This window comes from Monopterus albus, unplaced genomic scaffold (assembly GCF_001952655.1).
Source record: "Monopterus albus unplaced genomic scaffold, M_albus_1.0 scaffold105.1, whole genome shotgun sequence".
Taxonomy (NCBI): domain Eukaryota; kingdom Metazoa; phylum Chordata; class Actinopteri; order Synbranchiformes; family Synbranchidae; genus Monopterus; species Monopterus albus.
Window position 1 is genome coordinate 527,085 of NW_018127985.1, and position 12,170 is coordinate 539,254.

At 42.3% G+C, this 12,170-nt stretch overlaps 1 protein-coding gene and 1 long non-coding RNA gene across 2 annotated transcripts in view; both read left to right on the forward strand.

Annotated features, from left to right (window-relative positions):
- Window positions 1-2: 2 nt before the first annotated feature.
- LOC109965884 (uncharacterized) lies at window positions 3-5,662 on the forward strand. Its single transcript, XR_002275710.1, has 2 exons — window positions 3-53; window positions 5,541-5,662. It is a non-coding gene; the product is annotated as an uncharacterized LOC109965884 (long non-coding RNA).
- Window positions 5,663-8,767: 3,105 nt separating this feature from the next.
- LOC109965883 (inositol monophosphatase 1-like) overlaps window positions 8,768-12,170 on the forward strand; it is an 8,641-nt gene continuing 5,238 nt past the window's right edge. Inside the window, exons 1-2 of the mRNA XM_020610255.1 lie at window positions 8,768-8,867; window positions 11,536-11,617. Coding sequence (XP_020465911.1) covers window positions 11,555-11,617 — 63 coding nt within the window. The 5' untranslated portion in view covers window positions 8,768-8,867; window positions 11,536-11,554. The remainder of the gene's footprint in view (window positions 8,868-11,535; window positions 11,618-12,170) is intronic.

Consider the following 12,170-nt stretch of genomic DNA (forward strand, 5'->3'; position numbering starts at 1 on the left):
AGGGTTTCCGGCGGCCACAGTCCTTCAGTCCCGCTTCAGCTATGAAGCGCAAGGTAAAGTTTCAAATCATATTTAGTTTAAAGTGTTTATTTGTTGTCAACAAACATGGTGTAACGCGTTTATCAGCAAACTGATCGATGATACGTTTTAAGTAGTCAAAGTATATGATTAACGTTATTTTCTGTTTATGGGGGTCGGTATAGGAATCCGAGACAGAGGCGCTGCTCCTGTCCGTATTTTTATTAATAAAAGAATCAGAATCAGCTTTATTGGCCAGGTGTGACGGACACACGAGGAATTTGACTCTGTACATCGGCTCTCAATGTGCAAACAGTAAACCAGCATAAGGCTGTGTAATATAACAAAATAGCAGTATAAACATCAACAAACAGTGCAAACAATGGAGAATACGCGGTATAAACAGACAGTAAACAATGCAGACAATAAAGGAATGTTTATTGAAATGAAATAAATAGGTATAAAAACAGAGTACTTAAAACTAGAGACCTGTACAAGTCTGTATAATCTGTACAAGGTATATTTACAGGTACTTCACTGAGGGTTATTGTCCAGTCATACTGTTGTGGGTTAAGTGTTCATCAGAGCGACAGCCTGGGGGAAGAAACTGTCTTTGTGCCTGGCTGTCTTAGTGCACAGTGACCTCTCCGCTCTCCTTTTGACCCATGCGGTGTACAGGTCCTCCATGGAGGGCAGGCTCACACCAGTGATCTTTGCTGCAGTCCTGACTGTTCGCTGAAGTCTGTACTTGTCCTGTTTGGTTGCTGAGCCAAACCAGACAGTGATGGAGGTGCAGAGAACAGACTCAATGATTCCTCTGTAGAACTGTTATCAGCAGCTCTTGGGGCAGGTCGAACTTCCCGAGCTGGCGCAGGAAGTACATCCTCTGCTGTGCCTTCTTGGTGATGGTCCTGGGAGATGGTGGAGCTTTTCACACTGGGAGATGGTGGAGTGATTTTCACAGATCGTTAGAGGTGGGGGGCTGGAGGGAAGGGTGGTGATTGTTGGGGGAGCAGCTGCTGGGTCTGAGGTGGGGAGGGTGGGGGAGTGTTGATTGTCAAACCTGCAGTAGAATACATTCAGGTCGTCTGCTAGTTGACGGTCCTCCACAGCAGGGGGGGGATGGTTTTCTATAGCCAGTGATGGTTTTCAGGCTCCCCCACACAGATGAGGGGTCGTCGGCTGAAACCTGAGCTTTCAGCTTTTCAGAATAGCTCCTCTTTGCTGCTCTGATCTCCCTTGTCAGCGTGTTCCTGGCCTGGCTGTACAGAGTTCTGTTGCATCCGGTTCTTTTTACCACGCTAACTCTGAGAGACGAAGCAGTCCCAGTAACTTCAAAACAGTGCGGATTTATTCAACGAACACAGGTAAAAATGAACATTACACGCTCAGGTATCTTGCACCTCCAACATGCACGCAGGCAGCTGAAAGATGAAAGACCCTGAACCACAACAGGCCTATACATTATATCACTTCGGGCTAACCCCATACTACAAGGAGAGACGCCAAGACGTGACGTCTCCCGGTGCCAGCTTTGCAACTGCCCAGAGCAGTAGTCAAAACATGAGTCTGCCTGTAGGTTGGAATAAGATGGACCATACAGTGATCAGAGTCCAATGGCTGCGCGGGGGACAGAGTGATAGGCATTTTTTATTGTTGTGTAGCAGTGGTCCAGTGTGACTTTGGCCCTGGAGGGACAGGTGAAGTGCTGTCTGTATTTTGGCAGTTCGTGGGTGAGATTTGCTCTGTTAAAGTCCCCTAGAACAATGAGTGGAGAGTCGGGATGTTCTAGCTCCAGGCTAGTAATCAGTTCTGCTAGGAGTCATAGCGTGCTAGCATTAGCCTGCGGTGTTATGTACACTCCCATTATGATGAAACTGTTGAATTCACGGGGAGAGTAAAAGGGTTTGCAGTTGATAACAAGAGTCTCTAGGGCTGCGATACATGTCCTCTGTAGCACTGTTACATCTGTGCACCAATATTCATTTATGTAGAAGCAGATTCCACCTCCTCTCATTTTCCCAGACAGCTTCTTTACACGATCCGCTCTGAACACCTGGAAGCCCGGTATTCGAATTGCGCTGTCCGCGATCGAGTCGCTGAGCCAGGTCTCCGTGAAGTACAAAGCAGCAGAGCGTGCAAAGTCAGACTTAGTCCTATTGACGAGAACAGTTTCATCCATTTTATTGACCAGGGGCCTTATGCGGAGATTAGCCAGGTGAATAGATGGGAGTGAGGTCCGTGTTCCCCTCTGTCGTAACCGCACCAAAGCACCAGAGCGTTTTCCACGTCACTGACATTTTTTCCGGCGCCCGTATATTGCTGCTGCGCCTCCAATCAGAACGTCCATACAGCATTCTTTGTTCACAAAAATCAGAGGAAGGTAGTTTGGTGTGAGTTTTCCGATATTTAACAGTTCTTCGGGATGAGTTGCAAAAGACCAAGAAAACAAAGAAAAACAACAAACACAAGAGAGCGCGAGTAACCACAGTCGCCATCGCTGTTGGGGCCGGAAGAAGCAGAGGTGATAGTAGTACAACCCCAAACCAGAAACAGATGGGACGGGATGGTATGTAAAATTAAAACCGGAAATAGTGATGTGTAAATCACCCTGCCCTGTATCACATTGAAAACACAGCAGCACATTATTTGATGTGACACCTCATCAGTTTTATTCTTTGTTCTGTTAGGTAATTTCTAGTCAGATAGATATTTGTTAGAGATTTGTTGTCTAGAAATGTTTAGTGGAGACAGGATGTCTAGCTCAGGCTGTTAAATGTTTAGTCATTGTCATGAGCTCTGCAGGCTGCATTTGGGCCAAGGTTAATTAAATAAGACAAAGGCTGCAGGCAGGAGGTGATTGTTATTATTAACTGTAATGGTAATCATAATATTTTCTTATGTGTAATGTCAGGTCAAAATGTTCTTAGATACACACCACTAAATCACCAGCCACACACCTTGACTTTCTTCATGTTTTGACTATTGTTATGGTCAGCTGCAAGCTGGCATATCAGGTGACGCCACGGTTTGACGTTGCCTGTGTAGCATGGGCTAGCCCAACCAAGTGATTAAATTGTATAGACATTTTTGGTTCAGGGTCTTTCATCTTCCAGGCTGCCTGCGCGCAGGTTTGGGGGTGGAAGAGATCTGGAAAAGCCTTTAGTTCAAAATAAACACTCACTTCAATGAGATGCTGCAACTCATTCAAAAAAAAAAAAAAAAACGTTGGGACAGTAACGTGTTTACCACAGCGTAATACTGTGGATTAAGAAAGGAGGCCACAGATAAATAGGAAAATAAGCAAAAAAAACAACAACACTAAATTGGTGAAATTGTGGATTTGCTAAGCTCAATAGCAAATCAGAGTGGTCTCTCTTATCAACGAGGTCTGACTGGTGCCAACAGTGCAGGACACACCAGGAAGACAGGCCCTGACAAACATTCACTGACGGCCCATCGTGGCCAACAGCCAGCTGTCAGCTTGGTGTGTCGGGGCCTTAATAATTTAGACATTACTAAGGTGAAGAGGTTTATGCTCATCCAGGAATTTGCTGCAACATCTCTGGAGTCTTTTGTAAGGTTAAGAGATGATTTTAGCACTTTTAATTTGTAATTATAAAGCTCTGACTGTGATAACCTCATTAGTGGCCTTATGGCGTGGCGTCATTTATGTTAAAATAAAATGTTTTTTACAGTTATTAACTCTTGTATTGGAATCTATTGGAATTGGCCATTGTGAATAGGAATCAGATTGGAACTGAAAAAAATGTGGATCGTCCCATTGCTAGTTAATTTTAACATTAGTTAATGTAAGAAATTATGAAATTAAAATTATCATGTAGCTGATTTTAAGTAACTTGGCTACATTATGTATATTATCCTTAGGGTTGCAGAATTTTCAAAGTTGGAAACTTTCCATGGGAATTAATGGTAATATATGGGAATTAATGACGATAAACTGGAAACAGGGATCTTAAAGTCCCCATGGCTGCTCATTTTGCTAATTTCCAGCCATTTAATATTTAATTTGGGATACCTCTAGATTATCTTGGCATCCCTCATAACTCCAAATAGTCTAATTACGGTATTTCAGAATGATAAAACCCAAGAGCCTCCTCCTGAAAACGAGAGGACAGTTCGTGAACGCGCACAACTCCTGTTGCCAGTGTTATCGAAATCTGTCTCCCCATTGAAATGCCTTTCCCCTAATTATCCTAATCAGAACCACTGAGGGGGTCACTACATGAAACCGAGTTATGGTAAACACATCTTGATGGGGGAACACTTTGACACAATACCGGTGAGGAACCCAGGACAACACATAAACAAATATGCTGTTTTTGACAATCACAATATCTCTAACCCTACCTGACATGTTTGAGGCAGAATATGAAAGTGGACAGCACAACGAACAGCGACAAAGAGATGTGTAACACTCTAGAGATAAGGCTCTATGAGGTCTTTGCGATATGATGGAGCCTTGTCATTAAGGGCTTTGTATGTTAGAAGGATTTTAAAGTGCCCATGACGTGCTCATTTCCAGCCATTTAATGTTTAATCTTGGCTACCTCTAGATTATCTTTGCACCCACCATAACTCCAAATAGTCTGCAATTATTTCAGAATGATAAAACCAAAGACCCTTTGTGAACACACACAACTCCCGTTGCCGGTGTTGTGTCCCAAGTGGACAGCACAACAGTGATGGCATTAATTAATTTGAATTTCTCCTCCACAAATAAGTAAACATTGGTATATGTACCGATGAAAAGAGATGTGTAACACTCTAAACAAAGCAGGTAGTTGAGAAACTCCATGTTTTAAGTGGTATAATGCAGACATAGTAACTTTTCCAGCCTTACAACAATTCTCTCTAATGTTACAGAAACAAGCCATTAACAGACACGCACCATGTTTTTTAAACTCACCGTTAAGTCCCACCGAGTAGTGGAAACATCGCTCCCTTTCAAGTAGCTCCAAGGTCAATAAATCCAACTGGTGGTCGCTGCGTCTTTCCACACACGACCACATACAGTCCCAAAGTAGTGAAATTAATTCCAATAGCGTATTTGTCCCAGCGTAACGCTGACAATAACATCATGAGTCGTTAATCCGTTTCTTAACCAGCAACACATCATATGCGGCAGACACACTGGCCTTAAGCAGTCAGGACAAACAGGTACTGTGCTCCGGGGGAATCCAGCCTTGATGAGCTGATCATTCACTGCCACGGGGGGCTTCACTGGTGGATGATTGTAGGTTAGACCTGGTCAGGTAAAACAGCCAAGTCATGAATGTCAAGTCGAGTCTTTTAGTAGTCTTCGTCAGGCAAGTCTCAATCGTCAAATTTGTGACTTAAGTCTGACTCGAGTGAAGTCATGTGACTCGAGTCCCCCACTTCTGCCAGGCAGTAATTTACTGATCCAAAAAGTAGAAGAGTCAGATATGTTTGTGACTGTGGAGTCAAACTCAATTTCTGATTGTATTAAGTCATCAGAATAAATGTTTGTGTGTTTTCAGTTGGGACCTTCAGAATCTTCAGTGGAGAAATATTTCAGTACATCGATGCTGGAGGATCCCTGGGCAGCTCTGCAGCCTGTCGCAGCAGCAGATGTAGCTACAGCCAGACACACAACATGATAGCAAACAGGAAACAAACTCTACAGCAGTAATCAGCAACAACATTAAACAACAGACTGCTGCAGACAGATGTCCTGACAGGAAACAACATCATCACATCAGCACTAAACAGACATGAGGTCTGTGATGACTTCGATCACCAGCAGTCTGTCGGCAGCTTCAGCATCAGATTTCAGTGATTTCAGGGATCAGTCAGTTTGATTTGGTGTGATTTTACACAGTGAGCTGATAATACAATGTTTTTACCAAATGTTTTAAATAGGTTTTAAACTAAATCGAAATTTCCTTCATGTGTTTTATTCATTTTGTAAAAAATATGGTTGGTTGTTTTTGAAAATAAAAAAGAAAAATGCAGTTTTAAATTTTAGTTAGTTCTTCAGTCTGTCTTAACTTTAAAGGATGAGAACATCATCATCACCATGTGGTGCTCATATAAGGCTCACACTGATCAGGTAAAGGTACAGTCAGTGCTTCTAAGTCATTACGCATTTTGTCATATTCAGCTAAATATTTCCCACATTTCTCTGCCTGGCCTTTCAGTTTGTGTTCTCCACCAACCCCAGGTGTGTGTGTGCTGTGCTTGCTCTGTAACAGTTTCAGCTGCTAATTAATGAGATTTTCATTTCGTTCTCATTGTGATTCTCTGGTACGTTGCTACCAGGTTCAGTCATGCTCTGGTACGGTTCCATCCAGGTTACTGATGCTCTGGTATGGTGCTGTCTGATATGTTGCTATCCAGGTTACCAATAGTCTGGTACGTTCTAACCAATGTATTCCGGAACGATCCTATCTAGTATTTTGCTATCCAGGATACTCTGGTACTTTTTAAATCCAGGTTACTGATACTCTGGTACACTGTGGGGAAACATGATACATTCACACCTTTTCTGTCTAATCACACTTATATCTTTATTCCAATATGTCACCTTTATGACTTACAAAATGTACTAACAAATGTGTCAGATTCACAGAACTAATGCTTGAATTAGGCTGTAATGCACTTTTTTCTCCTTACTTCCAAGTACTGGGGTGGGGTTAGGGCTAGGCTGAGGTTCGGGTAAGTCTCCTCCAGGAAATGAATGTACAGCAAGTCAATGTAATGTCCCCTGAAGTAATGGAAACGTAACGTGTGTGTCTGCTCTGTTTGTTTCTACCTGCAGACTGAAGTGAATTATCTGATGTTATTTTATACTCTGAAAACAACAGGAGTCAGTCTAAACTGATGCAGTAACCCTCACAGGCTACACACCCCATTATGCTATGCACTGAAACGGTAAAGTTGGGAAAAAAAAAAAACTACTGTGAAACATCACCAGGAAATGTGGACCAGAATGAATGAATAGCTGAGGTCAGTTGAGACATCACAGCACATTGATATGCACGTTTGAACATGTCAGCAGATGAAATCACCTTGCTGTGACATCACTGTGTGGGTGGAGCTTTTCACTTGTGCACAGTTAATCCTGTAGATGGGGTCAACGCTCCAGGTGGAGGAGTCAATCAGCTCCTGATGTTCTGCAGCTACAGACTCCTCCCCAATGAACCTGAGGGTCAAAGGTCACAGGTCAGAAGTCAAACAGCAGCAGCATTTTTCACCTGTTGACTTCCTGGCTGCTGTTGCTATGCTGATTTTTTCATGCACAACTAGTCCACAGATTTACTGCAGTATGATGTGGCCTCTGGTCTGATGACATCACTGTGACATCATGTCAGGTTCTACTGAGTCTCTGTGGCTGGAAACAACAAACTAACAGACTAACAAACAGAAGAAGAGTAAGCCACAGAAAATAAAACCAATCAAGTCCCTGGGTCGATGCGTCTCTTACCTCACTGGCCTGTTCACACTGAAAGTCACATGGATGCTCCAGTCGGCCATGAGGTTGGGCAGCAGCACTCTGATGGTGAGACTTCCTGTCAGAGAGGGTGAGGAAGAGAACAGAAACAGTTTGTACCTGAGGTGAAGTGAGTGTCTCATAGCTCCCAGACTGCAGGCAGCCTGTGATTCTTCTGCTCTGCTAAACAAATTATAATGACTAAATTCTTGAAGTCGGCTACTAAGCTGAGGCCAAAGACGTTTGGTGAGCTGGATGTGAACATTCTTAAAATATCTATACAGAAGCTGTAACAGCCTGAATATCTGACTGATTGATAATGAAAATGCCAACTGATTAACACTGTGTAACATTGTGTAGTTTCATATCAGCTATGGCTCATGAGGTAGAGCGGTTGTTCCCATATCAGAAAGTCAGTGGTTTGATACCCATTTTCCTCATTCCATATGTCAAAGTGTCCTTGGGCAAGATAAGTTGCTCCCAATGTCTGCCATTGGTGTGTAAGTGAGTTGGGTGATAGGATGATGCTCTATGTGAGAACGGTAGCCCATCGAAATGCTCATACAATATTTGAGTAATATGGAGATTGAACCACAAACATGGATTGGGATTTTATTCCTGTCCCCGTCATACAGAAGAATGTCAATGAAACATCAACTGCTGGACCCTGAGAACAAGCCTTGCTCTGAGTTCCTCCCCTCTCCTCTTGTCTCCCCTCCCTCCTCGTGTCTCCCCTCCCTTTTCCTCCCCTCTCCATCTATCTATATACCACCACTACCCATCACTGTGTCTCCTCTCTATCTCCTGTAGTGTGTCCTCTCTCTCTCCCTGTACCTTTCTGTAGGTTGCCCTGGCTCTGGAGCTCTATGTTTCTGATGAGCAGTCACCGGCCACATCAACCTGCCCAGTGTTTGATTGTTTGTTGTGTCCTTTGCTTTACTTTTCGATCCACTCAACCCAACCAGCCGAGGCAAAAGGCCGCCCACCAAGAGCCAGGGTCTGTTGGAGGTTTCTTCTGATAAAAAAAGAAAAGAAAAGAAACAATGGTTGAGAACCTAGAAACTTGTGTTTATGAAAACATTTATATGGTCCAGATCTTTGCTACCTATCATATTGTCATAGTGACAAATTATACATTTCTGACCCTGTGTTAACAGGAGGAAACAAACTGAAAAAAGCAATGTGATATACCAAACCAGTTTTGTTCTGCTTTAAATTCACATTTTTAATGTGTGTAACATACCACTTCTATCTTGATGAAGCTGCATTGCAGGGTAGCTTCCCGGAGTGACATGCAGGAAGCAACTGCGCGCTGCATCTGAAGAAGAAACACGGAAGTGCGCGGAGCCGCGAATCTGCTTCGGGCTGAGCTCGGGTGAGATTTCAGTGACATTTAGTATTTAATATTGTTTTAGTATTTAATATTGTTTTATTTATATGTTGTTGACCGGTTTGTTCCGGAGCAAGCTGCGTTTTCTTTACCTTAAATCTGCGTCTTAAATCTCTTGGCCTAAAAGCCTGAACTTAGTTTGACATCCGGTACACCAGACTCCGTTCACAAATGGGCTGTTTTAAGCCATCTTCGTGTAAAGACACAAAGCAGGACATGACAGACAGTTTACGTGTCCCTGACATATCGTCACGTACTGTCGGCAATAGGGGTAACTGACAAGCAGTCAAAAAAAATCGCCGTTAAAAGACCGACTTAGGCAACTGAATGTCAATTAAACTTACATTTAACTCAGATGAATACTAGAAAATGCGTATGGATGGTGAGTGCTGAAAAATCGCCCTGAAAATGCTGAACATTTTGACACCTCAATGCTTTAGTTAGCTGAAAGTATGCCGAAGTAGAATTTTACCATTTATTTGAATGGGGCAAGATTTTCAAAATAAAGCTAAATATTTTAAAAGTATGAAGTATAGAAAAACTCTGAAGAGAAGCATGAATGTACTTGAACAGCTAAACATTTTGATACCTGAAATAGCTGAAAGTATGCTGAAGTAGAATTTTCCCTTTCATTTGAATGGGGCAAGATTTTCAAAATAAGCTAAATATTTTAAAAGTATGAAGTTTACAAAAATTTTGAATAGAAGCATGAATGTTCTTGAGGAGCTGAACATTTTGATACCTGAAATAGCTGAAAGTATGCTGAAGTAGAATTTTCCCATTCATTTGAATGGGGCAAGATTTTCAAAATAAGCTAAATATTTTAAAAGTATTATGTTTACAAAGATTCTGAATAGAAGCATGAATGTTCTTGAGGAGCTGAACATTTTGATACCTGAAATAGCTGAAAGTATGCAGAAGTAGAATTTTCCCATTCATTTGAATGGGGCAAGATTTTCAAAATAAAGCTAAATATTTCAAAAGTATGAAGTTTGCAAAAGTTCTGAATAGCAGCATGAATGTCCTTAAGGAGCGGAACATTTTGATAGCTGAAATTATGCTGAATTAGAATTTTTCCATTCATTTGAATGGAGCAAGATTTTCAAAATAAAGCTAAATATTTCAAAAGTATGAAGTTTACAAAAGTTCTGAATAGAAGCATGAATGTCCTTAAACACCTGAACATTTTGATACCTGAAATAGCTGAAAGAATGCTGAAGTAGAATTTTCCCATTCATTTGAATGGGGCAAGTTTTTCAAAATAAGCTAAATATTTTAAATGAATCAGCATCCATTCATACATCTTCTACCGCTTAGTCCCTGAACAGGGTCAGGGGGGTCCGGAAGAATGCTGAAGTAGAATTTTCCCATTCATTTGAATGGGGCAAGTTTTTCAAAATAAGCTAAATATTTTAAATGAATCAGCATCCATTCATACATCTTCTACCGCTTAGTCCCTGAACAGGGTCAGGGGGGCCCGGAACCAATCCTGGCCGGCAATAGGGCGAAGGCGGAGTACACCCGGGACAGGTCGCCAATCCATCGCAGAATCAGCATCCATACAATAATAATAATAATAATGACCAGGATAACATAGTAGGGATGCTGAATCAGCATCCATACAATAATAAAGACCAGGATAACATAGTATGGATGCTGATTCAGCATCCATACAATCAGTCAAAATGTTATTTGTCCAGAATTTGTTCTAATGCCTTCAGGAAGCCGCCAAGGAAAACTAACTGCTATTCAGATTATCTTATAGCTTCTGATGTTAGATTGTTAGATGCCATTAAGGATAATGGATTAAGCAAATAACAGTAAAAGGAGCAGTCATTATTGACATCCTTAAAGATGTCAGGACAGTTTTTATTTATCTGTTTTAATGTCTAACACTTGTATGCTGATTTGCTCCACTGGTGGGGTTGGGGTGTTTTAATTTATCAGTGCCGACACACTGGTGGTAAACATGGCAAACCGAAAAACAAGGGGAACCCGTGGGCTGGATTCAGACTCGTGTCGACTCATCACAATGTGGCCGTGCGCACCCTACGTAACCCCCCAACCAACGCAGCCTCGTTAACACAGCAGGCCAGCCTAAACTAGGCTAGTCTTGCCAGACTAATGTGAACATCACACGCCATCTGCTGGCTGCTGCTCAGGTTCTGTTATGTACCGATATCGTATATCAATTGGAGGAGGATCCTTTTAAGAGTTGTAGTTACACATTAAGGATAATGTGTTGCTTGATGGTATGTATGTACACATTGAGAGCCGCTGTACCAGAGTCAAATTCCTCGTGTGTCAGACACACCTGGCCAATAAAGCTGATTCTGATAAGTATAATCACCTTTATTTGGTCAACTATGTTTCACACACAAGGAATTTGTTTCTGGTACAGAACTGAGGCAGCCATCTGCGGCGCCACCTCACACCAATGTCTATAACCATCAGGGGCAACTTGGGGGTTCAGTGTCTTGCCCAAGGACACTTCGACATGTGGACTGTAGGCACCGTGATTCGAACCTCCAACCTTCCGGTTGAGAGACAACTGCTCTACGCACTGAACCACAGCTGCCCATTAATGAGACTTTGTCCAACAAAAATCATGAATCAGAGCAGTAACTGACTCCGCTGTTTATTTTCCTCTTAGAAGGGGCTGCTCCTCCAACATGGCCGACCTCTGGCAGAAAGCCATGGATCATGCTGTCACCATCGCACGGAGGGCTGGAGAGGTCAGTGTGTATCTGTTTCACTGTGCGTTATAAGTTCTCTTACATTGTGGGTTAGCGGGCATTCAGACTTGTCTGTTAAAAACGCAAACTCCCTGCTGTGTTGTAACGCACAGGGCTACGTTGGTCAGGGGCCTGAGGACTTGCAGTGGGCGTTTTGTAGGTGTGTATGATATGGCCAAAAACCATAAGTGGATCCAAAAACCGCCACTGCTTTATATTTTCAGTGTGAACATCAGATAGGCAAGCACCCAGTGCAGTAGCTTTCATGTTACATTAAATGGCAATGTGTGGATTAGTCATTTTATTTACTTATTTTAATCTCATTGCAATGGTGTTTATTCAAGTCCACTATTAAATAGTTAGTGTTCAAATATACAAGTGAAAGCTATTTTTCCCAGTTCTCTTAACTAGGAACTCAGAGACGAGGCGGTCCAAGTGGATACTAAAAAACTGTGCTGGTTTATTCAAAGGATCACAGGTAAAATTAACATTACACGTCCAGGCATCTTCCACCTCCAATACTGCGCGCAGGCAGATGAAGAATGAAAGACCC